This window comes from Bos indicus x Bos taurus, chromosome 16 (genome assembly GCF_003369695.1).
Source record: "Bos indicus x Bos taurus breed Angus x Brahman F1 hybrid chromosome 16, Bos_hybrid_MaternalHap_v2.0, whole genome shotgun sequence".
NCBI classification, from domain to species: domain Eukaryota; kingdom Metazoa; phylum Chordata; class Mammalia; order Artiodactyla; family Bovidae; genus Bos; species Bos indicus x Bos taurus.
In genome coordinates this window covers 78,787,696-78,814,981 of record NC_040091.1, presented here as the reverse complement: position 1 = coordinate 78,814,981, position 27,286 = coordinate 78,787,696, and the positions used below count along the sequence as shown (strand labels likewise).

At 63.0% G+C, this 27,286-nt stretch overlaps 1 protein-coding gene across 4 annotated transcripts in view; it reads left to right on the top strand.

Annotated features, from left to right (window-relative positions):
* The first annotated feature begins 5,352 nt into the window (after nucleotides 1-5,352).
* The window catches only part of KIF21B (kinesin family member 21B), a 44,570-nt gene continuing 22,636 nt past the window's right edge, over nucleotides 5,353-27,286 (top strand). For all 4 annotated transcript variants that reach the window (XM_027565824.1, XM_027565821.1, XM_027565822.1 and 1 more), the window contains exons 1-14: nucleotides 5,353-5,689; nucleotides 18,071-18,293; nucleotides 18,519-18,701; nucleotides 21,237-21,386; nucleotides 21,484-21,618; nucleotides 21,870-22,037; nucleotides 22,272-22,387; nucleotides 22,828-23,023; nucleotides 24,226-24,415; nucleotides 24,870-24,933; nucleotides 25,007-25,207; nucleotides 25,533-25,614; nucleotides 25,906-26,023; nucleotides 26,726-26,917. In XM_027565824.1, coding sequence (XP_027421625.1) covers nucleotides 5,649-5,689; nucleotides 18,071-18,293; nucleotides 18,519-18,701; nucleotides 21,237-21,386; nucleotides 21,484-21,618; nucleotides 21,870-22,037; nucleotides 22,272-22,387; nucleotides 22,828-23,023; nucleotides 24,226-24,415; nucleotides 24,870-24,933; nucleotides 25,007-25,207; nucleotides 25,533-25,614; nucleotides 25,906-26,023; nucleotides 26,726-26,917 — 2,059 coding nt within the window. In that variant the 5' untranslated portion in view covers nucleotides 5,353-5,648. The remainder of the gene's footprint in view (nucleotides 5,690-18,070; nucleotides 18,294-18,518; nucleotides 18,702-21,236; nucleotides 21,387-21,483; nucleotides 21,619-21,869; nucleotides 22,038-22,271; nucleotides 22,388-22,827; nucleotides 23,024-24,225; nucleotides 24,416-24,869; nucleotides 24,934-25,006; nucleotides 25,208-25,532; nucleotides 25,615-25,905; nucleotides 26,024-26,725; nucleotides 26,918-27,286) is intronic.

The window sequence follows — 27,286 nt, the reverse complement described above, 5'->3', positions numbered from 1 at the left end:
AACGGACTCTGAGTCAGAATGATTGGCCAGACACAACTCAGAAACTAACCCCATCACCATAAAACCTGAGACTGCGAGGCACAGGGCAGAGCAGTTCTCCTGGCTCCCTTACCCTCCTGCTCTCTGCCCTGGCACCCTTCCCAGTAGTCTCTTGCTTTGTCAGCACATGTGTCTCCTCGGACAGGTCATTTCCGAGTGCTGGACAAGAGTCCACTCTCGGGCCCTGGCCCTCACAACGTTAGCACAGGTGTGTCCGTGACCGCTCCTCAGCAGGTGACGGCCAGGCTGCAGAAAGGCCCTGGTTCCTGAGGATGCCTGCCCCCTTCTACCTGCCAGCAGGGCTCCACGTAGCCTGGAGGCCAGAAGCCCAAAGGGGTGTCTGTGGTTCTGTGTGAAGAGCTAGAGTCCTGAGAGACTCTGGGCCTTGGGCATCTTTCCAGACCAGAATCCTGGCTCTGCGCCTTCTAGGGACGGCCTTATAGGTGTGGGCGGGGCGGGGGGGTGGGCGGGGGCACTGCCCAAGTAACACACCAGCTCGTAGGCTCAGCGACTCAGCACAATGAAAGTTCATTCCTAGTGGAGACCCTACACCACGTGCGCCTGTGTGAGGTGCCAGGGTGTACGAAGCGTCCACCTACGAGCGATTCTTGAGCGTTCTGCTCGAATTTCATTGGTCAAAGGAAGTCACAGGGCCACGGCTCACAGTGGAGTGAGGACACGCCGGCCTGCCCTGTGCCAGAGGCAGCGAGCCGGAAATACTTGCTGGAGACACTAATGACCAGACACTAGCCAAGTGACCTCTGAGCCCATTTCCTCTTCTGCAAAATGAGGACAATGAGTGTTTGCCTCACAGACCGTGAGGAGTGAAAGAGAAAGCGCATTAACACCTTCGGCCGGGGGTAGCCCTTGGGCAGGTAAAGTAAAGCGTAGACGTCTTCCAGGTGGTGCCTGGGGAAGCTGACCCGGGGCATCCGTGCTCTGCAGGGATCCGGCGTGCCTGGGGCCCTCCTGCCCTGCAGACACCTACCTGACTCCCGGCCCCTCCATTGACGGAGGCTGGACCTCCTCCCCGCCCCCAGCGACGAGGACCCCTTGGGCAGGCAACCACAGCACACCCCCTGCACCCAGCCTCACACACACTCATCCCCCACATCCTGTCCATCTTATGACAGGTTGGCCCTCTGTCCAGTCAGACGACAGGCGCTCGCAGAAGAAGGGATGGGAGCGAAGGAAATTCACTTCCATCCTGGGCAGAACCTTGTGCTGCACGCTCCGCCCAGGCCGCCCCATTTCCAGCCCGTGACAGCCCGTGGCAAGGGAGCAGACTGTCCCCATTCTGGGGTGCGGGGTGGACGATGGGCACAGCTCCCTAACTTGCCCTGGTCTCACGGCCCGAGGGGTGTCGCCGTGTCTCCGTGACTCCGGCTTCCAGCTGCCTTCTGTCCCTTTGTGCAGACTCGGCTCTCCTGCAAACCCCGAGCTCACACTAGAAGTCCGGTGTTCAGCCTGTGGGTCCCACCGCACTGTGGGGGGCACTGCCCCCTCTGGGGTTTCGGGTGCCAGTTCAGCAGCGCGCTGCGTGACCCTGGACACGTCTCTTCACCTCCTGGGCCTCAGTCTCCTCACCTGAAAAGGGCTCTTGTTGAACTAGATGACCTTAGGGCTGAAGGTTGAGGTTGCCCACACCTGCTCTAACACTGTCTTAGAAAGCACTGCAGAGAAGAAGGGATGAAGCTCCTGTGTTTGAGGTTATGTGGTGCATTAAACCCTCATCTACATCTGAAACCAAAAATAGTGTGTGTGTGATTTCTTTTTTAAAGACTGACGGGTATTTGTAATCCACAGTACTTCTATCTCTTCCTTACTATTTATAACAAATTCTGGTTTCCTTTATGGCCGAGTCTGTCTTTCTCTGTAACAGGGGAAGTCAGGCTGGGCCCTTGCTGAGCGGAGGTCCCCACGTCTGCACCCTAGTAGACCATGTCTGGGGTTCACGGCTACTGCTGGCAGGCAGGACTGGGCTCTGTCTCCAGGTGGGCTCAGGAGGTGCGGCCGGCCCACCGCCAGCAGGGTGGGCTAGGGCCTGTTCTCCTAAGAACCCAGCTGGGCAGGATGGGGGCTGTGGCCAGCCCTCCCCCACCTCCAGAACTCCAGGGCAAGGTTCAGACACTTCCTCCCACAGCCAGGGCCTGGTGCTCGACTAAAGAACCACCACAGAGCAGACCCAACGTTGGGCCACCCCAGGGGAGCCTTCTAGGGCCAGTTACTGTCGGGTTGCTGTGGAGAGCGGGATCAGGCAGGAGAGATCTGGGCCAGATGGCTGCCCCAGTCGCTGCTGGAGTCTAGGACTGTCACCGCGGTAGCGTGGGAGACTCCTGCCATGGAGAGCTCCCCCAGCGCCCCCGGGTTCCATCTGCCCAGACGCCCACCACTCCTGTCAGAAGAGATAGTGGAGCCCAAGATGCCCAGTGGGGGGCTCTTGGCTTGGGCCACGAGCTGAGGCTCACACTGCAGTCCAGTCTGTGCATGCGTGTGCATGCGCGTGCCCTGTGTGCACGTGTGTGTGTGCATGTGCACTGTGTGCATGCATATGAGCATGTGTGCATGTGATGTGCGCACACGTGTGTGTGTGCACACATGCGTGTGAGTGTGTGCATGTGTGTCTGTGGTGGGGTGGGGTGGGGAGATGTGCACAGGCAGCTGAGGCAGAGCAGCCTCGGGGGTGGGAAGGAGGGAAGGGAGAAAAGCAGTGGGAGGAGGGGGTGGGGACACACACAGGGAAGGCACGGGGCTGAGCTGTGGCTCGGGGGCACTGAGGAGTGCGGGCGCCATCCCAGGCTTCCCCTGACTCTCTAACCAGATCTGCCCAGGCTGTGGTTTAAGCTTCCTGACCACCCCCTGGATCCCCATCCGACCTCCTTGCCTTAGGCCGGCAGCTCCAGGAGAGAGGATCCGGTCAGCAGGCTGCCCTGCGGCTCCCTGGTGACCCAGGAGGGAGTCACCCTGAGGCCCTGACTTCTAGGAGGCCCAAGCGGCAGCCCGGGCGCCTCCTGGCTCCTCCAGGCTCAGTACCATGTGCCCTGGAGGGATGGGGGAGGGGACAGCACAGGGCTCTGGCGCCGTTTCCCAGCAGTGAAGCAGTGAAGCTGAGTCAGAAGGTCACCTACTCTCAGAAGTCAGAGGGGACCTCCAGGAGGCAGGAAACCAGAGCCAGCCCCTGGAGAAGCCCAGACTCTGCTGGGCAGGAGAGCAGCCTTGCAAAATGCAACGTTGCTGTCTGGGGAGCACAAGTCTGGAGCCCGGCTGCCCAGCTCCTTTCCCCAGACGGCTGCTTGGAGGTGGCCTGGGGAGTCTGGATGCACTTTACAGGAGGCACGAGTTCAGTCCCACTTCTGTTGCTTATATGCTGGGTGAGACTCACTGCCCCTTTAGCAAAATTGAAACGAATAAAGCTCTTCCTGGTGGCTCAGATGGTAAAGAAACTGCCTGCAACGCAGGAGACTCGGGTTTGATTCCTGGGTCAGGAAGATCTCTTGAAGGAAGAATGGCACCCCTCCAGTATTCTTGACTGGGAAATCCCGTGGACAAAGGAGCCTGGCAGGCTACAGTATATGTGGTCACAGAGTTGGACGTGACTGAGCAACTAACACTGCCCTGCTACTAAAGCCTAGCTGACGGGTGATGAGTATGACATGCGCACATGCGTGTAAAGTGCCTGTTCATGTAGATGGTCCATAAATGTCAGTCTCCTCCCCCGTTCTCATCTTGGTTGGAAGAGCATGTCCAGGGTCTGACTCCTCAGCACTCTGCTGGTCTCCTGCTCCAGGGTGGGGGAAACACTGGCCCCAGAGAGCTCTTCCTCTTGGTTCAAATGCTACTGAGAGTGCTGGGTCCTGCCAGGCCCTCCCCCACCCCTGCCCCTCCTACCCAAGGACACCCGAGGTGGTGCTGCTGTTTTCCATCAGATTGGGGTGTTGATTTGCCCTTGAAATCTGCCCTTGAAATTATCTTTTGCTTTTTGGTCTGACCAAACCAAACTGGGATGTGGGCTACGGATGGAGCAGTTATTTTGGTTGGGTGGGGGAGGAGAAGGGAGGAGGATGGCACCAAAGATGCGCCCTCCACCCCTAGCCTGTGCCCTTTTCTAAATCTCTGACGTGGTTTCATCATCTGAGGGTGATGCAAGAGGCTGGGAGTCAGACTCCCCTTCTTCCCCTCCCCCAGCATGCGCCTTCCACATCTGGAGCTACAGCTGGGTCCTCCTCTTGGGCTCGGTCCAATGGAGGGAGCTGGTTGAAGTGAGGGGAGGGCAGGCAGCTGGTGAGGGGCCCCGTCAATGGCCCCAATGTTGGGAGCTGGCAGGCAGGGAGAAGGGGCTGGTCTCGGAGGCAGGAGAGGGACTGGAAAGGCAAACATGATTTCTTCTCCACCACCACCCAGCACTTCAAGGCCTTGGGGCTCCCCTTGTCCTTTGTACCCAAATGAAGGCAGCTGTCCACTCCGCCTCCTCCCCCTCCCACCTTCCCCCATCTCCCCCCAGCCTCTACCCAGGTGCCTGGAGCTCAGGGTTCCCTTTGTTCCCTGTCTCCCTGGGGCAGCTCAGGCCTCCCACGCCGACCCTCTGCCCCCACAGCCGCAACTGGCAGAGTGTGAGCAGGGATAAAGGGGTGGGGGGCTGAAGGTGGGAGTCATCTGTAGGTCACAAAGGTCACTGGAGCCCCCGGAGGGGCCGTCTAGGCTAGGAGCCTGGCCAGGAACCAACCCAAAGACGAGCTTTAAAACGCTGCAGGGTTGTAGGGACAGGGGATTTTAGTTAGACACTAGCGAGAATCCCCCTCAGTAAAGGTTAGCAAGTTCACCGGAATAAATGAAGAGAGGCTTTCCCGGAGCTTTCAGAACACAAACCGTCAGGCGCTGTGGGACACTCTGCAGGGAAGCGCCGGGCCGGGACACCCGGGTGCTTGCCCTCGCTTAGCCACTAACTTCTGCGTGACCTTCGTAGTTCCCCTCCTTGCGCCCGGCTTCCGCATTTATGGGCGGGGGGTGAGGGGGGTGTTCCACCGAGGCCGAGAGTCTGCGGCTCCGGGATCGAGGCACCGGTGTGATCAGGTCTTGGGGCCGTGTCGCCCCGAAGACCCCAGGAAACCTCTCCAGGACCCCAGCGAGCTTGTGGACCGACTCATCCAGGGGTCTCTTTAAAGGCTTCCGCCCCGCCCCTGCTGCCGGGTCGGGCCTCGATTGGCGCAGCGGGCTCGGGGGCGGAGATCGGGGAGGGGCCTGAGCGTCAGGGGCGGGGCCTCCGCCGGGCCGGCCCCCGCCCCCTTTGTTCGCGCGGCGGCAGGAGGCGCGGCGCGGCCCGAGGTGCGCGCGCGGGAGCCGCGCGGTGGGGAGACCGTCGCGCCCCGGCTGTCCACTGGCCCCGCGCCGCCGCCCGATGGCGCGAGGGGGCGCGCGGGCCCAGCCCCGGGGGCCCTCAGCCGGCCGCGGGTGAGCCCTCCGCGGGCCGCCCGCGAGCATGTCACCTCCAGGAGCCGCAGCCCCCGCCCGCAGCGCCCCCGCCCTCTGCAGCCGCGGCCGCCGCCGTCGCCCCGGGCATCGGCCCCCAGGCCCCCGCCCCTGATCGACGCGGGCCCCGGCACTGCAGCGCCATGGCCGGTCAGGGGGACTGCTGCGTCAAGGTGGCCGTCAGGTAGGACGGGTGACCGGGGCGCGTGCGCGGAGAGCTCGGCTTTGTCTCGCGTGGGCACGGGGCGGGGGTCCGGGGGTCCAGGGGGCGCCGCTCCACCGGCAGCCCGCGCCCGCGGAAGCCCAGCCGGCCGCGCTGGAGGGCGCCGCGTGCTGGCCGGGCCCCCGGGGGAGCGGCGTCCCCGCGGGCGGCAGGAGGGGCTTTGTTTGGGTGGTGATTTCGGGCCCCTCTCGGGAGCCCTTAATGATCAGAAAATCGAATAAACAAGGAAATCCGGTATTTCACACCCAGCCCGGGCCCGGGAGGGAGCGTCTGTGTGTTTCCTCTTTGCCCCCCTCCCCCCCACGGGCTGCAGTCTCACGCGGGGACACTGGGTGGGGGACATTTCCCCGCATCCACCCAGCCCGCTGATCCTGCGCTCTCCGCACTGCCGGGTAGGCAGCACGCCGCCCTGGCCGGCTCCGCAGACAAAGATCGTCGAAAGGACGAGTGGAAGGGCTGGAATGGGGCCTTGGCCCGTAGGGAGGCAGCGGCTCTGGAGCGATCCCTGCTGGCCCTGCCCCTAGAGCGGCTGGGCTGGGGACAGAGGAGGGGTGTCAGGGGTTCTCCTCTCAGAGGGCAGGCTGCGGTGACCCTGATGCCCCATCCTCAGGCCCTCAGACAGAACTGAGCCGGGGGAGGGCCACGTGGACCTGCCTGGGACTCTGAGGCACATCCTGGCAGAAGCGAGGTGGGCAGAGGACAGGGCACAATGGAGCTGTGTTCTTTGTGTTAGGTGGGGGCCCTCCGCGCCATGTCACCCTCCCTGTTCTTGATTTGGGTTTAGCTCTTTGAGACAATCCGTTGGTGGGAGAGTGCCAGCCTGGGACCCATCACCAACACAGGGAGGGTGGAGAGCATCACCCAGCCCTGTGTGATGAGGGTGCGAGTTTGAGTCTGGGTCTAGGGTGGGTCTGAGAAAGGTCTCTGACTTCCCTGGGTTGTAGGTGACCCAGATTCCAGAATTCCAGGGCAGTCACTCCGAGAAGACTGTGGAAAACACCCCAGGGCAGGTGCTGCTACCCACCCCCCAACCCCAGCCACCTGGTTAGCCCTCTGCAGTGGAGAGGGTCAGGGGACCGCTGATCACAGTCTGGAGTGGAGGGAGGGAGACCAGCGTGCCCTCCCCCTGGACTGCTGGCTGCTCTCGGAGCATCACTGGCACAGACTCGCTGGCCCTGGACAGCCCGAGACAAAGAGGAGCCCCAAAGATGCCTGGTGGGCTGGCGGGGCGGGGCTCTTTGCAGCAGGATCCTATGGGGCTGAGGGTGAGGGCCAGGGGCATGGTGGGGGGGAGTGGCAATGTCAATAAGACAGCTGCAGCGGAGTGGGAGTCTGGGCGCGTCATGAAAGGAAACTGGACCAGGGCTGGGAAGGAGGCAGCTTTCCTTTGGACTCCATCTCACCCTAGAGAGCCAAACCGAGCCCCCAGCCCCACCTCGTCAGGGCCCCCAGGCTAGACCAGGGGTGCGGAGGTGTGGCCAAGCCCGTGGCCTTGGCACCTGTTCAGCCAGGGAAGAGCTGGTGTTCTCTCCCCACCGCCGCCAGTGGCAGGAGCTTCCCGGGACTCTTTCCACCTGGAGCATCTTGCCCGCCCATGCTCCCCTCCCGTGACCGGCGTCGTCTCTGCCTCCACTGAGACTGCCTGGTGGGATCTGGGTGTCCCCACTCCTTGCCTCTGCCACTGGCCTGGAGGGAGGGTGAGGGGCTGGAACACCTCCAGAGCCAGACCTTCAGGGCTCCCTGGATGGGGAGGGCCCCGCCCCCGCCCACCCCTCCCCTCCTACTCCGGCCCCAGTGCACATGCCAGACTGGGATGGGCAGCTGGCTGTGGAGGGCAGACAATGCCTGGACAGAGCCCAGCTTATAATCAGAGCTGAGGACGGTACTGGACTAGGACCGAGGCTGGGAGGGGGAGCAGATGGCACCACTGGGGGCTGCAGGGAGACTTCTCCTTTCTTTGGGGGTCCCCTTCTACCCACCCCCTCAAGCCCACCCTCGGAAATCTGTGGTCCCACTTGAAGGACTGGGTGGCGGGCTGGAGCAGTGTTGACCACTGCTGGGAAGAGCCAAGGATCTGGAACTGCCAGGGGCCTAGCCTGGTTGCCCTTTCTCATATCTAACTGTGTCCCCATGAGAATGACTTATGGCAAGTCCAGGGTCCGACTCTTGAGACAGGGAGGCCAGGAATGGGGCAGACATGGTCTGACATGTGTGTGTGTGTTTGTGTGTGTAAGGGTCCAGGGGCCACTAGATTAGGTAAGAAGTGCCAGGCCTGGGGCTCTTGGCACTGTAATCTCCGGATAAGGATCAAAGCTGGCTTGTCTGTAGAGCTGCAGGGAAGGCCATGGAAGGGTCAGACCAGAGAGGGCAGCTTTCAGGACCTGGAGCTGTGGGTAAAGGAAGAAGGTCTAGATGTAAGCAGAACTCCAGCCCCCTGCCCCCAGCCCCAGGCCACCCTGGAAGCTGGCCCTCTGCCCCTTAACTCCGCACCGAGACTCCCAGGCCAGCCCCTCCAGCCTGCCCTGTGATCCATTTATCCTTTAATCCCCTTGTCCGATAAGAACTCTCTCAGCTCTGAGGCTGGCTAAGGCCAGTCTCTACCTGGGAGGGGGGTGATGGGGAGCGCAGACCTGCTCCAGGTTGTAGAAATGCAGGCCTAACTAGTCGGGGGAGAAGGGGAAGGGGCGGCTATTAAGAAATGCTGGTTGGCAAAGTTGAGATTGGGGAAGGAAGCCGAGTCACAGGGTGCGTTTATTTAAGACCCTTTTAAGCCTCCAGCTCTGAGCCCCCAGCACGAGGGGAGGCCTGGCCACCCTACCCCCTTATCCTTGCCTGGTTTCCTTAAGCTTCTGTCCTTAGTCTGCTGGGGCGGGACTGGGGGCTCCCTGGGTTCCCTGGGCATCCATCCCTGGACACTGCAGGGTCAGACTTGGGCTGGAACAGGGCTGGGGACGCCAGCCAGGCACCCAGGGACCACCCGCCCTGCTCTGTCCTTGGGTTCTCTAGCCAGGCACCCAGGGACCACCCGCCCTGCTCTGTCCTTGGGTTCTCTAGCCAGGCACCCAGGGACCACCAGCCCTGCTCTGTCCTTGGGTTCTCTAGCCAGGCACCCAGGGACCACCCGCCCTGCTCTGTCCTTGGGTTCTCTAGCCAGGCACCCAGGGACCACCCGCCCTGCTCTGTCCTTGGGCTCTCTAGCTGCAGTTACTCCCCTGGCTGCAGGCTGCTCTGGAGTCTCAGTCAGCATCTGTCTAAAATTTTGAATCAAGAGAATTGGTGGCTTGGGACAAAGATAAGACAGAAAAAACTGAGTGGGGTGGGGAGGCGGTGTCTTCAGCGTCTCCTCCCCGCCCTTCCTCCAACAGAGTCCAAGGCCGGCCAGGACCAACTAGAGTCCCTGCTGTCTGGTTCCCAGACCCGGGAAAAGGGCGCAGGCAGGGCCTCCTGAGGGTGGTGGGGACCCAGACCTGGGAAAAGGGCGCAGGCAGGGCCTCCTGAGGGCTGGTGGGGACCCTAGAGTCTTGGTGGCGGTCTCCTGCTGCAGAAACAGGGCTGATGTCATCACCAGGAAGTGCAGTGTAGTAACCACAGGCCCCGGAAGCATGCCCCCCACCCTCTGCCCGAGCCAGCCCGCCTGATTGGCTGTCAGCTTTTGAAGACCGCGCGGAGGTGGGGGGCAGGGGCTGAGGAAGTGACAGAAGTGACATGTGCCTGGCACCCTCCTTCCCACAGCGGCTCCGGGGACAGAGGGCCGGGCTGGGGCCCCGTTTCTGTTTCTCCTGGGCCTCAGTTTTTCCTCCCTGTACAATGGGATCAGCGGGCTGTTCTGGCATGTCCTCCTGTGAGGAGCAGTGTTCTGGGTGCAGTGGAAGGTGGACAGTCCTTAAAGGCTGACTCTGGAGGAGCTGAGTGTGAAGAAAATGTGAACAGGAATAAGCACTTGCTGAACGCGTGCCTCGGAGGTGTCTCACTGGTTAAGCCTCAGTGACTGCGGTGAAAAGAATTCACCTGGAGCCCTGGGACTGGTTGGTGATGGACCGCAGGCAGCAGGCAGCGGAGGAAGCGCTGGGCCGGGGGGCCTGGGCGCGGTCACTTCCTGCCTACTCGCTGAGCCCAGGCGTCGCATCTTCTCGTCCCACGCAGGCCCGCGGGAGTCAGGTGCCAGGTGCCACCCCACCGTGGAGACGGGCACAGGCTCACCGCGGTGAAACAGGCCTCTGACCGTGAGCCCAGGGCAGCCTCGCTCCCCAGGCCCTGCTCCACACAGCCTGCTCTGGCTGCTAACTGGCGCTTTGCCAGCATCCCCGCGCCTCCATTTGCTCTGATGCTTCGGGCAGGTCGTGGCTGTGACTGTGAATGTGGGAAGGCGCGTGGGGAGGCACTCAGGGCTGGGCACAAGCCGCCTGTCTCCACGCGCTCCTGGATGTGGGGCTCTCTGCCCACCCCGGTGGGAGCCGCCCCCCTGCCTTTCCTGAGCTCCACACAGCTGCCCCTGGACGCCGCTTTCCTGCCCGAGGGCCACCTCACCGCCCTGCAGGGCAGCTCCCCAACAGCCACGTCTCCGCCTGTGTCCTTGCAGGCCCTCTCCACCTTGGGCTTCTCTATCGCTTGCTTCACCCTCTAGACAAGCAGCCCCCTAGGAGGAATGGGGGCCCTGAGAGGCTGCGGGTTGGGGCTGGGACTGGCTGGGTCGGCGGCCTGGGCCCGGGGGCTGCTCCTCCGTCCCGGGCGGTGGGTGGTGGAGCTTGGTGGGCGTTTGTGGGGCCTGCGGCAGGTGTCCGTCCCCAGGGGCACCCCTGCCCTGCCCTCGCTGCTCTGGGTGTGGAAGGGATGCAGGGCCGTGGTTCACCATCCCCGGACCCCCAGACGCCCGAGCCCCTGTCCCTCTGCCGTGCGGGGTGGAAGCCCACTGTGCCTGGGTCGAGCCGGGAAGGGCCCCTGGGGACCGGGGTCGGGGGCTGGCGGGAGCGCAGGCCGACACCTGTTGCTGTGCATTCTCCAGCATGCGAGCATCCCCAGGGCTCAGTCCCCGCGAGCGGCCCTCCCAGACCCGGATGCCAGCACAGCTCGGGGCTCTGCAGCGTCTCCCAGGAGGTCATGGGAAACCCCTGCCAGATGCCCCAGGGCGGGGTGGGGGTGGGGCAGACCAGCCGGCAAGGCTGGGGCGCAGCTGCGTGGGCTTTCCTGGGCTGGGGACACCCCCTCCTAGGCCCCAAAGCTGGGCCTGCGGGGTGGACTGCAGAGGGGGTAGTGGGCAGTTCAGGATAGGGACCACACACCCCGCCCCCCGCCCCTCCTCGCACCCACGCTCCAGCTTCTCCCCACCCGCCTCCTCCCCCAGGCCTCCTTCAGCCTTTCTGGGGGAGCGGGCCCAGCTGAGACCCCGATGCCTTGGGGGTGTAGATGAGACACCCCACGCCCTCCCCCACTGGACGGCCTGCCGGGGCATTCCGCAGAAGTCAGTGGCCAGGACCCTGGGACGAACTGAGAGAGCAAGAGGTGGAGGACATCCCCGGGAGGGAGGGAGTCCTGAACCCCAGGCTTCCTGTGGGTCCCCTTGAGTGTCTGCAGCCCTCCCTGGGCTCCTGGGAACTCATGCAGGGGCAGAAGTCAGGCAGAGGGGGCTGCGGACCCCTTTCCCCAGGCCTGGCCTCGTAAACCCATGTCCTTTGACCCTGCTGTACAAAGCCTTCTTGTTTGGGGGTTCAGACCAGTGTTTTCCCTGAGGCAGCCTCAGGAGGACTGGGCTGGGGGAGGGCCTGGGAGCTCACAGGGCTCCCCACGCCGCAGCTCTGCAGCTGAGAGGGGCAGCACCCCACGCTGGACCTGCCACCCTACTTCAGGGCGGACTGCCCCCGCACCCCCTGCAGGACGGGCTAAGTCAGCTGAAGCCCCAGGGTGTCTGGGAGCCAGACTCCCGTGAGACAGCAGGGATGTCGATTCCAGCCGACTTCCTGGAGCTGGCAGGCTGCCCGGGAGGGGGTGGGGAGGAGAGGATGCCCACGAACGTGGGTGACCTCCTCCCTCTGCCTCGGAGGCGGCGCCGTGCTCTTGCGAGGCAGCAGCCTCCTGGGTCCCTGGTCCCCCCCTTCCCCAGCCCCGGCCTCGGCTGTCTTCACTGTGAATGTGAAAACGCTCCCCAGCAGACGGCTCTGGCCCTCTGGCAGCTGTCGGCAGGATCATCTTTCCCCGGCCCACCTCTCTCCGGGCCGGAGCTGCTTAGAGGATGCGGCAGGCCGGGCCACAGTCAGGCTGGGTTTGGATTTCAGCTCCACCATTAGGAGAGTGTGACTCCGGGCTTGTTCAGATTCTCCCTTCTGAGCCTCAGGAAGGAGGCAGTCCTTACACGTGACATGTGTCCCTGCATGTACAGGAGCTCCACGCATCAGCTCTCAAAAGATACCGCATCCAGTCCTAACAGAGGTGGCTCGGGTGGCGTCAGTGACCATGACTCCAAGGGAGGAGGACTGCAGACCCCCCTTTCCCTTCCGAGGGCTCCGCAGCCTCTGCAGGCAGGAGCCTCTCGCTGCTAGCTGGTCTGAATCCCTCGCTCTGTGGCTGAGTTCCCCTCTGGTCTGGCTCCGTCAGTGATGGGACCAAGCTGGCCCCTGGAAGCTCACTGCATGACTGAGTGCCTCTCTGTGCCAGGCAGACAGGGGGTCCTGTGGCTCCTCTCTGTGTCCCCTGCCACACACACACTCCTCCACATTGGACGTTGTGAGAGCCCAGCACCAGACGGAGCCAGGCGTGGCGTGAGGAGGGGGTCATGGGATCCGGGCAGCCGTGGGGGGCAGCCCACCCCAGGACAGGGTGCTGGGCGTTCTCACTTCTCCAGGCACCCAGGCCCCCGGGCTCCTATTCAGGATTCCAGAAAGACATTAGGGTGTCCAGGAGGGGCTCACACCCCTGGGCTGTTTCTGAAGGGACTGGTTATGAGGTGATCTTGGCCGTTGGTGGGGGCTGCGGTTCTTCTCATGGCCCTGGACGTGGGGCCCGCAAGGGTGTCTTCCAGCCTGGAAGACCCCCGAGTGACAACTCGCCTTCAGGCTGGTTCTCCCCAGTTGTCCTCCTGCTCTGACCCTTCAGTCCCATGGCCAGCAAAGATGGGCTTCCTAGAAGACGTAGCTGGCTACTGGTTAGCTCTGTGGCCTTAAGCTGAGTTGATATCTCTTTGAGCCCTCTTTGTAAATTGTGGGGGGACCTCCTCCTTAGAATGTGTGCAAAGTGTGGTAGGAACCCCCCTGAGAATGTGTGAAAAGTGTGGTAGGAATCCACCTTAGAATGTGTGCAAAGTGTGGCAAGAATCTCCCCCTTAGAAAATGCGGAAACTGTGGTAGGACCCCCCCCACTTAGAACATGTGCAAGGTGTGGTAGGAACCCCCTGCTTAGAATGTGTGCAAAGTGTGGCAGATACCCGCCTTGGAACATGTGCAAAGTCTGGCAGGAACCCCCTTAGACTGTGTGCAAAGTGTGGTAGGAACCCCCCTTAGATCGTGTGCAAAGTGGTAGGTACCGTGACCAGTGACCAGCAAAGAGGCATGTTGCTCCTTATGTGCGGGGTTACTACTCCTGAGGAATTGCGTCCAGGAGGTTCCAGGTACCAGCAAAAAAGGGATGTCAGGAATCACAGAGCACACACCACAGCTGTAAGAATTTTCTAGGATTCTGGAGCAGTTCTTAGTTATTTTAATATCACAGCTGGAGGCTGGCAGGCGACAGTCCATGGGGTTGCAAGAGTGGGACATGACTTAGTAAGGAAACCACGACCTCTTGGAGAAAAGGAAGACTTCTTCAAGGGATGTGGGAGCCTGGGATAAAGACCCGGGGGCGGGTCGGTTAGAGACCTACGGAGGGGCTGGAGCCGGCTAACCGGGTGGGACGGGGTTCACCTGGAGCCGGCCACACCCACGCACCCTGCCCCAGCCCCCGGCGGCGGGGCGGAGCCCTGCGGGGTGGTTGGCGGCTCTGTGCGGCATCACCGAGGCCGGTCGGGAGCGGCGCGCCGCTGGCCAGGCTTTGGGGGAGGGACCCTCCCGCCTTGGCAGGCGCAGCGTCCCCGGGCCTGCCTCCTCGCTGGCTCCGCCGTCCTCCGCTTCCGCCCTGTCCTGGCTCCCGAAGAGCCGGGGAAGTGCTGAGCTCAGCGCTTCTCGCAGCCCCGGGCTCGGGCTCGCCGCCTTTGTGCCCCGCCTGGGGGGACACGAGCCGGTGTGGGGTGCGGCCCGGGCGCCCGAAGCCCTCCGCCCCGAGTGTACAAAAGGCTCCTAGAATCCCCAGCGTAGCGCCGCTAGACAGTGCGCGGAGGCGGCACCGCGGGCCCAGGCTGGACCCCTCCGCCGGAGAGCCCGGGCCTTCTCTGCGCCCCTCCCGGCCCTCTGCGCGTTGCCAAGTGGCGGATAGACCGGGCTCTGTTCTGGGAGGTTCCGGGCCTTTCTCAGTGGGGCCCTGCGCCGCCCTCCCCCTGCAGGGCCGGCAGAAGGGATGGGGAGGTTGGGGGAGGGCGGGGAGGGGGAAGGTTTCCGGGGCTGAGGCGGGTGGGGGGGGTGTCTCTGCTCAGAAATGACCCCCCGCCGTGGGGTCCACAAAATCCCTTTTGGGTTTGACAAAAACAGGCAGCACACTTTGCCAGTTTGAGTTTTCCGAATAGTGCAGTAAATCATAATTTATCGTGATCATGGAGTCTTTTCATTCCCCCTTAAATTTTGCATCCGAGGCGCGAACACCTCACTCGCCTCACCCTGGCTCCGCACCCTGTGCCCCTGGTTCCCTTGGAAGATCCTGGAGCCTGGTTCCCATCCCTGCCTGCCCTCCCGTGTCCCTAGGGAGGAACAGCGCTGGCAGGGGTGCCATCCTGCCACCCTGCGTAGCCGGAAGCTGTCTCCTTCCCTCATCTGGGGCTCCAGGGCCGCCCGCAGAAGTGACTTCGCCTGGGGCGGGGCCAGGCTGGTCAGGAGCTGCCGCAGGCAAGGGCCGTGGAGTTCCTAGAAAGCTGAAACTGGGAAGAGATGTCCTGATGATGCAGGGAAGCAGGGGTGGCTGACCCACTGGAGGGTGGGGCAGGCGCTTGCCAAGGGCCCGTCTTTTATCTCCTGGACGCGCCCTGGACACACCCTGGATGCGCCCTGGGTTCACAATCTCCCCCGGGCACGGTGTGGTGGGAAGGAGCCCAAGGCGACTGTGCCCACTGGACTGGGGGCCCCCGAAAGCCCAGCGCTCGGGTCCAGCCTGCCAGACCTGTGTCGGCTGTGGCAGGCCGCCCCCGCCCAGCTGCCCCCTGCTCCCTCGGTGGTGCCGGGCAGGGAGTTCATACGTCCGTCTGGGCGCTGAGTGTCCCAGGCAGCTGGCGAAGTGGAGAAGCCGCGGGCTTCGGACTCCCAGCTTGCCTGTACTGACTGGGACTCAGCCTCAGCTTCCCTCTCTGGACAGTGGGTTGAAGTCACTAGTACACCACCTCCCTTAAGTGAGACAGTCTGAGGCGCCTGGCTCAGCGCTGGTGCGTGAAAGCACCCATGCCCAGTTACTTGTTCATGGCCCGTTCCTGGGACGAACACTCCCCCACGCCCCGTCCGGGTCGGTAGCCTTGGCAGTGAGTGACTCATCTTGGGCTCGTGTCCTCTGGCTCCCAGCTGGTACCCCATTCTCTGGATGGTACTCACCCACCCGCACCTGCCAAGGACACTGTGCCTAGAATGGGCCAGCGTGGGCCTGGCTGGCTCTGACCCCAGAGGATCCCACACCAAAATGCGCTGGACCGGGAAAGGTCCCAGGGTGAATGCCTGCTGACCTTGCAATGCCTGGACCCTCAAACCCTGGAGCCCCCTCCTCTAGGCCCTGCCTCCTGATGTCCTTCCGGCCGCCCTCTTGGGCTGGGGGCCTGGTGGGCGGAGCAGAAGCCGGCTTCTTGCTGATGGGCTCCGCCAGGCAGGGCAATGGCTCCCCCTCTGCGGCTCCTCCTGTCTCCAGGGACCCTGATTCGATTTCCTCCAATCACCAACATTGCCATCTGCCTGTGGTAATTAAATGGTATTTGAACCAGATCCAGAAATCCCATCGCAAGCAACCCACATGGCAGGGAGCTGGTGCTGGCCAGTGAAGCTGGAGAGGTCTTAGAGGCGGCCAGGTCCCCCTGGGAGCCCCGGACACCCTGGGCCCCCAGGCCTGAGCTCCTGGCCCCTGCCCAGTGCCCTTTGAGGTTGCTGCCCGCCTTCCCCTGGGCACGCTGGGCCCTGCCCCTCAGCTGCACAAAGCACAGGAACAAGGGAGGAGTGGAACCCGCCCTGCCCAGGCTCAGACCCCGCCGCCCCTGGCGCCCGCTCCTGGCCGGCACCGTCTGTTTCCTTGTCCGCCGCGGGGACCGAAGTGTCCCGCTCGGGCGTGGTTGTGTGTCGGCCGCCGCCACCAGCGGTCCAGGTGGGAGCACCACGGCCTGGGCATCTTACTGACGGATCCAGGGTCTGGTCTGTAGGTCCAGGAAGGATGGGGAGGATTCCCAGCACCTCTCCAAGCCAGAAGCTGGTCTGAGGGAGACGGGAGCTGTGCTCTCACTTCAGCCTGGCCCTCAGCAGCTGGATGGGGCAGGGAGGGGGGTGGTAACCTCCGTGGGTGTCCAGCCCCTGCAGCCTCGGTGGTGTGAGGACCGGTCCTGGAGAAAGGCCAGGCCACCACCCGGCCCCCAGCCTCTTATCCCCCTCACAGCCAAACGCAGGCCGCAGGCTCAGGGGGCTTCTCACCGGGCTCTGAGGAGCCTCGGGGCTGGGCAGCCTGAGGCTGAGACAGGATGGCCCTTGGGGGCCGGCTTTGCAGGGGGAGCGCCCCGGGCCAGCCCTCACATGCTCTCTTCTCTCCGTAAATGTTGGCTTAGGGCGGGGGTGCTGACAAGCAGCTCATTGTGAGAGGCTGGCTGAGGGGCTGGCTGGCTGTGTGAGCCCACAGCACCCCTCCACCCGGAGATTCAGGCATCAGGAGGTGCTCTCTGCCAATCCATGCACATGCTCACTGACTCACTCTCAGTTGCCATGGAGACCTCCTCCAGCAGCGGCTGCTTGCAAGAGGGGCAGGGGCAGGGGAAGGAGACAGCCCTGCCCACTGTCCACGCTGCGCCCCACTTCGCCCTGGGGCCCCTCCTCTTCCTCTGTGCTGGGGAGCCCCAGGGCCTGGGATGGGGCCCCTCCTGTGGCGGGCGCCCCTGCTGGAGGTCCCTGCCCTTCTCTGACTTTTGCCTCAACCCGCTCTCAGGGTCCTGCCTGGTCCAGCCCTCTTGGCTTCCAGAAAGGAACTGGAGCTCGTGCCTGAGACTTCCCCTCGCATCTGGGGCGGGCCTTCCTGAGTGGGGGGGGACCCCCTGCAGCCCCTGCAGGCCTGGGCAGAGACACTGGTCTCCTCCGGAACGTGGCCCCCCCGGGGGGCAGCCGGGCCTGGCCCTCCCTTCCCTCGCTGGTCCTGGGCTTTGCCTCTCAGGAGGGGCCACCTGCCTTCTCCCCACCCCTTCTCTACGGGACACGGACCCTGGGGCTCCGTGACCCGTCAGGAGCGTGTGCTTTGAGGTCAGTCGGACCTGGCATGTTCTGTTGCTGCCCGATCTTGGGAAAGTCAGACTCTCCCAGCCTCTGTTTCCTCAGTAAAAATCCAGCAAATAACACATACCTTGCAGGTTTATGGTAAAGAATACGTGAATTCGTGTTAGGTAAAATACCTTTAACGTAGATTCAATTCCTAGGGTGCTCATGAAATGTTAGCAGCTGCTGGACTTCCTCATGGTCCCGTGTTAGGAATCCACCCGCCAATGCGGGGGACACGGTTCAATCCACGCTCTGGCGAGATTCCACATGCCACGGGGCAACTGTGCCCATGTGTCACAGCTATGCAGCCCTCGAGCCCCAACTCTGAGCCCATGGGCTGCAATCCTGAAGCCCTCGCCCCTACCCATGTGTCACAGCTATGGAGCCTCGAGCCCCAACTTCTGAGCCCATGGGCTGCAATCCTGAAGCCCTCGCCCCTAGACCCTGTGCTCCGCCGCAAGAGAAGCCCGTGCAGTGCGAAGCCTGCACTCCGCATCTAGGGAAGGCCCATGTGCAGCCACGAAGACCCAGTGCAGCCAACGTGCGTGCATGCATGAATAAAGACGCCCACAGCTGCTGCTTTGAGCAGTGTTGGTATTATCATCGCTGTTATTGTTAGGGAGGTCTCACGCAGCTGCTCCCATGCTACGCTTCCTTCCTTCTCCCACTCGTGGGAGAGTAGGGGCCTGGGGGCAGACGCTGGCCAGCCGGACGGGCAGGAGGGTGGCTGCGGGTCAGCCCCAGCCAGTCTGACCCAGGACTCCCTCCCGCCCCCCGCCCTGGGCAGGATCCGGCCCCAGCTGTCAAAGGAGAAGATTGAGGGCTGCCACATCTGCACGTCGGTCACCCCCGGGGAGCCCCAGGTCCTCCTGGGGAAGGACAAGGCCTTCACCTATGACTTTGTCTTCGACCTGGACACCTGGCAGGAGCAGATCTACTCCACCTGCGTCAGCAAGCTCGTGGAGGGCTGCTTCGAGGGCTACAATGCCACGGTGCTGGCCTACGGGCAGGTGAGCACCTTTACCTGTGGTCACCTGGGCCCGGCCCCATCTGAGGGCAGAGAGCTGGCCGCGGGGTAGCTGGGATGCAGCCGGGGTCTTGTCCGTGGTCGGGGGGTGCTGAGGTGCTGCTGGCTGAGACAGGATCTGCCGGCGGGGACAGGCTGGGAGGGTCCCGGGCTTGCGGCCCGCCCCCAGGGTGCTGGGTAACACCTTCTCCCAACTTTGCTGACACAGACGGGGGCGGGGAAGACGTACACCATGGGCACTGGCTTCGACGTGGCCACAGCGGAGGAGGAGCAGGGCATCATCCCACGGGCCATCGCGCACCTCTTCGGGGGCATCGCGGAGCGCAAGCAGCGGGCGCAGGAGCAGGGCGTGGCCGGGCCCGAGTTCAAAGTCAGCGCCCAGTTCCTGGAGGTCCGTGGCCTTGCGGGTGGCGGGGTGGGGGCGGCAAGACTCGGGAGCCGGGCTCCCAGCAGGGTGGCAGAGGAGGCACCTCAGGGATGAGGTCCCCGCTGTGGAAGGCGTCCCCCGGCTCCGCGGTGCTGGAGGCCCGCCTGGCGGGACCCTGAAGGGGCTCCCTGCCCCCGAGGGGCTCGAGGCAGGGAGAACCTGAAGGATCCCTGCAAACTCGGATGGATTACAGCTCTGCCACCTGGTGGGCGCGATGGCACCCAGTCCTGGGGCCCTAGGGTGACCCGGACGCCCAGGCCCGGCTCATAGTAACTCTGGCTCTCACCCTTCCTGGCCTCCGCTGGGCCCTCCTGTCCCTTTCTGGCGGAGGTCCTTCCTGACCCTCGGAGTCTTCTCTGACCCCAGGGTAGGAGGGTTCTCCAGAGGGGGCCTGTCTGGCCTCTGGTCCTGCCTGTCTCTGGGAGGAGGTCAGGGTGCTGAGCCCCAGGGAGGCAGCTAGCGGCTCCGGGGCGGGGGAGGGGAATCCCTGGCCTCCCAAGAGACCTCTCAGAAGCGTCTCCAGGAGGGCCATAGGCTCGGTACCTCTTACGAGGCCCAGCGTGACCAGGCTCCTGCTCTCGGCCACCTGGCCCAGGCAGCGTCAGTCCCAGGGATCCAGGCCCCGCGGCAATTGCTGGGTGTGAGGCCGCCCTGGCCTCTGACCGTGTCCAGGGTGTCCTCGGAGGGAAGGACGTGGCCCCAGCCTTCTCCAGGTCTCCCTGTCTGCCCCCGCCTCTCCAGCCCTGCTCCCTCCCGGGCATTTGTGCACTGCTGTCCCCATGGGGGCCTGTGCTTTAGGCTGGAAGTTGCTCTTTGTCCTTCTGGACTCTTGCTTTGAAAGAGTCTGCCTTTGTGTGTGTGTGTACATGGTATGTGTCTATACGTGTATAAGTATCTATATGTATATGTGTGCAGGCATGTGTATGTGTGTGTCTCTATATACATATATATGGATGGATGGATGTGCTCCATCCCCGGGTCAAGAAGATCCCCTGGAGGAGGAAATGGCAACCCACTCCAGTATTCTTGCCTGAAGAATCCCATGGACAGAGGAGCCTGGCGACTATGGTCCATGGGGCTACAGTCACGCACAGCTGAGTGACTGAGCACACCCTCACTGTATATGTCTCTACGTGTGTCTGTGTATATCTGTGTATTTGTGTATATGCATATGTGTATTTGTGTGTATGTGTATATCTGTGTGTTTGTGTATATGCATATGTGTATTTGTGTGTGTGCATGTGTATATCTGTGTGTTTGTGTATATGCATATGAGTGTGTGTGTATGTGTGTATGTGTATATCTGTGTGTTTGTGTATACGCATATGAGTGTTTGTGTGTGCATGTGTATATCTGTGTGTTTGTGTATATGCATATGTGTGTTTGTGTGTGTATGTGTATATCTGTGTGTTTGTGTATATGCATATGTGTGTTTGTGTGCATGTGTATATCTGTGTGTGTATACGCATATGTGTGTTTGTGTGTGTGCATGTGTATATCTGTGTTTGTGTATACGCATATGAGTGTTTGTGTGTGTGCATGTGTATATCTGTGTGTTTGTGTATATGCATATGTGTATTTGTGTGTGCATGTGTATATCTGTGTGTTTGTGTGCATGTTTGTGTGTATGTGTGTCCCACACTGTGTATTTCTATAAACTTCTCTTTGTTTTTCCCTTTCTCCATCCTTTTGTCATAGAGAGACCCAAAGAGCAGTTCAGCACCTAGAAAGCCCAGGCCAAAGGGTGACCCACAGGGATTAAATGTTGCCGTGTGTCTGTCCTGACAGACAGACACCAAGGCCCCACATCTGCACCAGGGCCTTCCGTTTCCTCTTCCCCTTCCTGTGGGGTATTTCTGTCCCTTGAAGGCCATCAAAGCCTCGGATGTCCGCGGGCTGGGACCTGCCCCCCCCCACATACAGGCCACTGTTGGCCGCTGACCGCTTGCTCGTCCCTCCTGCTGCCCGCCCCAGCTCCCTGCCCGGTGACAATTCCAACAGATGAAACTTGCCCTGCCAGCGATTTCAAGCACAGGACTCTCCAAAGCTGAGGCCATCTGAAATGGGGGGACACTCCCAGCCAAGCTGCCTCCCACAGTGGTGTCCCCAGGCTCACTGGGGGCCAGGTCACAGGTGGCTCTCCATCCCTCACCCCCCAGAGCTCAGCTCTCCACTGAGCCCCACCTCCCCGCTTGGAGCCCCGCCCCCGCCCCCTCCCCGGTGCATCACATCCTCTGTCTGCGGGAGGACTCAGTCCACTTGTTCCAACCGGTTCCTCAGACCCCGGGGTGGAGCGCTGATTGCTGCCTCCACGGGCTCTGCCCAGGATCTAGCTGCTCCCGCCCTGTCCAGGGGAAAGAGCCCAGAACCCGGAGCCCTGGAAAGACCAGGGTGGCTAGGGAGCCACCCAGGGCCGGTTTCCGTTCCTGCAGAGCAGAGCTGGCGGGGGGGCCCCGGGCCATGCTTGCGTACACCCAGCCCCATCTCCCTCCCGCACAGCTCTACAATGAGGAGATCCTCGACCTTTTCGATAGCGCCCGCGACCCTGACGCCCGCCACCGCAAGTCCCACATCAAGATCCACGAGGACGCCAGCGGCAGCATCTACACCACCGGCGTTACCTCCCGCCTCATCAGCTCCCAGGAGGAGGTGAGCGCCTGCGGAGCCACAGTGGGCTGGGGTGGGGGGTAGGGTGGGAGGACCCGGGCCACGCGGCTACTGGCCCTGACGTCCGCCCCCTCCGCAGCTGATCCAGTGCCTGAAGCAGGGCGCCCTGTCCCGCACCACGGCCAGCACCCAGATGAACGTGCAGAGCTCGCGCTCTCACGCTATCTTCACCATCCACCTGTGTCAAATGCGCATGTGCGCCCGGCCCGACCTGGTGAGAAGCCCGGGGCAGACACCCGCTGGCGGGAGGGTGGTGCGGCGGGAGCCCAGGCTCTGGGCCAGCAGACCCGGGCTCGGGCTCACCCTGCCGCTTGCAAACTCGCCTTGCTCTCGGTGCGGGAGAAGCAGGCAGTGCACTCAGTCTGATGCTCGGTGTGCGCGAGGCACCCCCAGCCACGCTGCCCCCCAGGGCCCGAGGGCAGGGGCTGGGAGCAGAGGGGCCCATGCCGGCTGGCTTCCCCACAGGTGAACGAGGCCGTCAGCGGGCTTCCTGATAGCGCCCCTCCTGCGAGCGAGTACGAGACACTCACTGCCAAGTTTCACTTCGTGGACCTGGCCGGCTCTGAGCGGCTGAAGCGGACTGGGGCCACGGGCGAGCGGGCCAAGGAGGGCATCTCCATCAACTGTGGGCTGGTAGGCACGCAGCGGCCAGCACAGCTCAGCCTCAGACCCTCCCCAGGCCCGCCTCAGGCCGGCTGCTGGCCGGGGCGGGCCGCTGCCCTGACCCTGACTGCCCACTGTCACCAACTCTCACATCTGCCTCTAAACCCTCGGGGAGCCTGAGGGCTGCTGGGGTCAGCGGGCCAGGTCCACCCTCCGGGCTCTGTCCTCCCCCGGTGCCTCTCGAGCAGCGGTCTGTCTCCGCAGCTGGCCTTGGGCAACGTGATCAGCGCCCTGGGGGACCAGAGCAAGAAGGTGGTGCACGTGCCCTACCGGGACTCCAAGCTCACCCGGCTCCTCCAGGACTCGCTGGGCGGCAACAGGTACCCGCCGACACCCGGGGAGGGGCGGGGGCGGGGGAGCGCAGGGCCTGCCAGTGTCCGGGTTGGAGCGGTAAGGCCCAGCGGACAAGGGGTCCGCCCAGCCCTGTGCGCTGCAGGCCTGGAGGTGCCTGCCGGCCACTGCGGTCGGACCCGGCTTCGTCGTCTGCACGGCAGGGAGGGGTATCCTAAGGAGGTGGTGGAGGCCGAAGGGGACGCAGAGGCCGCATCACAACCCTCCTCCCCCTCCCCCGCCGCCTGGGGCCGCCTCGCCGTGGTCACCACTGTTGGAGTGGAGACCCAGGCCAGGTGGTGCGGAACCCCAGCCCCAGGCTCTGCCCAGGTCCTTAGGGCCCCCAGCCGGGAGCAGGATCTGCTCTGAAGTGATGCCCCCCGGGCCGGCTGTGCTCTCGAACTTCATTCCACACCCCCGCACTCCCCAGCCAGACCATCATGATCGCCTGCGTGAGCCCCTCGGACCGCGACTTCATGGAGACGCTCAACACGCTCAAATACGCCAACCGGGCCCGCAACATCAAGAACAAGGTGGTGGTGAACCAGGACAAGACCAGCCAGCAGATCAGCGCGCTGCGGGCCGAGATCGCGCGCCTACAGATGGAGCTGATGGAATACAAGGCGGTGAGTAGGCCCCGCCCCCTGCACCCCTCCAAGGCCCCACCCCAACCACAGGCCCCGCCCCCACCCAGGGCCCCGCCCCTCCAAAGGCCCCTCCCCTCCCCCCAGGCCCCGCCCCTCACAGTTCCAAACCCCGCCCTTCCGGCCCCGCCCCACCCGGGCCCCGCCCCCTCCCCGTTCGGCCTCACGCTCCGCTTGCCAGTCTTGGTGGCCAGGGCCAGGCTCACTGAGTGACCGGAGCACCGTCGGAGCTCTCAGGCTTACAGTGTCAGAGAGAGAGGTGCACATCCTGATTGCACAGGTCTCACGTGTAAGACAGGTGCTCTGCGGGGTTTTATTCTGCCGCATGTGCCATGTTGGATCAGAGGAGACTCAGGCTGCAACACAGTACCATGAGGACAATTGACGGGACCACACGAGTGGTCCAGCGTACCTGGGGGTGCTTCAGGGGAGAGGGCTGGCCCCCTCATTCAGGTGGCCAGAGAGGGCCTCAGGGAAGAGAGCCCTTCATTATGGGAACAAGTGAGATACCAGCAAAAGGAGATGGGGCAGGCATCCTCAGGTGCCAACAGGCCACGAGCAAAGGAACAGAGAAGGGAAATGAGGTACTTTGGGGAAGCATCCCATTCTAAGGCAGAAGTCACCAAGCAGCGGCCCCTGGCTCGAACCTGGCACACAAGTGGGTTTTCGTTTGACTGGCCCTTTGCTTTAAAAGAATGCAGGGGTAGTTGTCACTTTTCTGAAAATTAGGGATTTCCGTTTTCTTTAAAACGTTGAAGCTCTAACAGTGTGGTGCCAGGCTGGCCAGAGTGGCCCAGGGGCGGCCCCTTTTGGGCTGCGTGCAGCTCCGTGTGCTGCGGTGCCCCTCGCCCTGCCGCCTTACACCTGTCCCCCTCATTCGTGCCCACCCCAGCTCTGGGTTTTGGCCCTTGGGTTAGTGTTTGTGGAGACAGGAAGCTGAGCAGTGGAGAGGGAGGTGGGTTGAGATTGTGAAGGTCTGGAATGGCTGGTCATGAAATGTGGACTTTCTGTTGTCACGGGGGCCCTGAAAGGTTTCTGAGCCCTGGGAGACGAGAGCTGGCAGGGGGAGCTGGCAGGGCTACTGTGCGGGGGTAGAGGCGGGGGTGATGGGGAAGAGCTTCGTGACCCCCCCACCCCCCACCCCGTCCCTGACTGCCCCCCTCCTGCCCCCCTGCCGCTCCCAGGGCAAGAGAGTGATTGGGGAGGATGGCGCCGAGGGCTACAGTGACCTGTTCCGGGAGAACGCCCTGCTGCAGAAGGAGAACGGGGCGCTGCGCCTGCGGGTGAAGGCCATGCAGGAGGCCATCGACGCCATCAACAACCGCGTCACCCAGCTCATGAGCCAGGAGGCCAACCTGCTCCTGGCCAAGGCCGGTGAGTCAGGTGCGCCAGGCGGGCAGGCCCCTGCCCCCACACCCTGCCCCCACACCAGCCCGGGATGTGGGGCTCCCAGGCCAGCCGGCTCTTCCTTTCTCTGTAAATGCAATCGCACGTACTGTCCGTGATGCTTTACTTCGCATGATGCTGTGTTAAACACAGAAGCCCACTTAATTCTCTTAAGCCGCATAGTGTTCCGTATGTGGTGGTGATGAGTGATTTACCGTAACAGCCTCTGTTGATGGACATTTGCTTGTTTCCAATCTTGCTGTTACCAGCACACCGGGGTCTCTGCACCCACAGACAAGCCCCTCTCTGATAGAAACTCCTCCCTGGACAAGGGCATGTGCTCTGCCCTGTTCGGGGCACTGATAGGAGGACCACAGCCTGGAGCTAAAGGACCTCCCTGTACTTACCTTCTTAACTGTCCCTGCCCCCTGCGTCCCCGCAGGAGACGGCAATGAGGCCATCGGTGCTCTGATCCAGAACTACATCCGGGAGATCGAGGAGCTGCGGTGAGTGGACACCCGCACACTTGGGAGCCCAGGACGAAGGCAGGGCCACTCACCTCCCACCCCCACCCCGCAGGACCAAGCTCCTGGAGAGCGAGGCCATGAACGAGTCCCTGCGCCGCAGCCTCTCACGGGCCTCGGCCCGGAGCCCCTACTCCCTGAGCGCGTCCCCAGCCGCCCCGGCCAGCTCCATGGAGGACGCCTCTGAGGTCATCCGCCGAGCCAAGCAGGACCTGGAGCGGCTCAAGAAGAAGGAGATCAGGCAGCGGAGAAAGAGGTGAGGGGAAGCTCTCCCCAGGCGGCCCGAGGACCCCGTGCTCAGGGGCCGTGTGCACCCAGGTGGCCTAGGGACTCACCGAGAGAGGCTGCTGTGGACAGAAGCCCCCACTGCCGAATGCTGGATGCCCCCCAAGGAGGAGGGGGAGGGAGGATCCCACCCGGGCTTAATTCTGGGCTGGGGGCTAGAGAAGAGTAATGGAGCCCTGCAGAGCTCGACCCAATCCCACCCAGTGCCTGAAACTCTTCCCACCCCAGCTCTCACCCTGCGCACTCACTCAAGGCAGGTTAGCCCCCTAACCTGTCCCTCCTTCACTCCTGGGCAGCCCAGAGAAAGAGGCCTTCAAAAAGAGGGCAAAACTCCAACAGGAGAACAGCGAGGAGACCGATGACAACGAGGCCGAGGAGGTGAGGGACCCGCCCCCTCAAGCTGCCCCCATGTCCCTGCCCAAGTGGGTCTCCACAGACATCCTTGTGCAGGGTGGGGGAGGGCTCGGGTCGGCCTTCAGTGGGTCCTGTGCCTCCTGGTATCTGACTGGTTGCCACAGTGACGTCCATCCCTCAGCCCCTCATCGCAGTTAGGTGATGCAAGCGGGAGGCTTCTCCGGGTGGGACTCTCCCAGGAGAGAGGGTGGGGAGAGAGCCCCCCTGCCGTGGCCCACCCCACTCCCCACCCTCCTGACGGTGCCTGGCACCCAGGAGGACGAGGAGCGAGAGGAGAGTGGCTGTGAGGAGGAAGATGGCCGAGAAGACGAGGACGAGGACTCGGGCAGCGAGGAAAGCCTGGCGGACTCCGACTCTGATCCAGAGGAGAAGGGTGCGTGGTCCCGGGCGGGGGACCCGAGGCAGAGCTGCCTTCCACGGGGGCCCAGAGAGACTGCTCGGGGCAGTGGCTGTCCGACGTCCAGGCGGGAGTTCAGACGTGCAACCCATCATAGCAGAAACTTACTGAGCACGTGTTGGTGCCGGGCTCTGAGCTGAACTCAAGCCCATGAACGTGCCCAGCCTCCCTGTCCACATGACCACCCTGGATGGACATGTTAGGACCCCTCCCTTGGTCACCACCGAAGAGCAGTCCCACAAAAGTTGGTGGTCCACCCCTGGGTGTGGGGGATGCAGAGCTGGGCCTTGGACCGAGGCCTGGCTGTTCCGAAGCCCACTCCTCTAAGCGGGCCGTGTGTCCCTCAGCTCTGACCCAAAGTCCTGCCAGCTGCTCTGTGTCCTCTCCCCTCTGCAGCCCCGCCGGCTCCCGGGTCGTCCGCAGCGGGTGGGCATCAGCTTCTGGGGCTCAGCAGGGGCGGGTGAGACGCCTGGCACCCCCTGGTCCTGGGCCCAGCCCTGCACTTCTGGGCTGCTCTTCCAGGGTGTCCCCACCAGGCAGCCCCTGCCCACCGTGGGGTGAGTCAGTTCCCCTCGCCGCTGGTCACTGAGTGGTCACGGCTGGCCAGAGGAAGGCCCTGTCCCCATCCCCTCGACCCGGGCCCCCAGCACCTCAGCCAGCGTGTCTCTGCACCCACAGAGGTGAACTATCAGGTGGATCTGGCCGACCTGACGTGCGAGATCGAAATCAAGCAGAAGTTGATTGATGAGCTGGAGAACAGCCAGCGGCGGCTGCAGACTCTGAAGCACCAGTATGAGGAGAAGCTGATCCTGCTGCAGAACAAGATCCGGGACACGCAGCTGGAGCGCGACCGCGTGCTGCAGAACCTCAGTGAGGCCCCGCCCTCCCCTGCGAGGCCCCACCCATCACGAGCCCCGCCCAACCCACCGCGAGGCCCCGCCCCACTTACCATGAGGCCCCGCCCCACCATACATATTAGAATCCTTTCTATCTCCAGGCACAGGAAGGTGACACCCCTCAGTCTTTTCCTGAATTCTCTCCTAGGATGTTTCCTTTGGTTCCGTTTACAAAGCTACTTCTCACAATGTGTCTTCTGTACATCACTCTCAGCCCGTTCATCCTGTTACTATTCACTCACTCACTCACTCACACATTCACTACTCAGCACACATCCGTGGAACAGTCTTGCAGAGTGGCCGTTGTTCTAGGCGCCAGAGTTGTTGCACCGAGCGCTCTAGT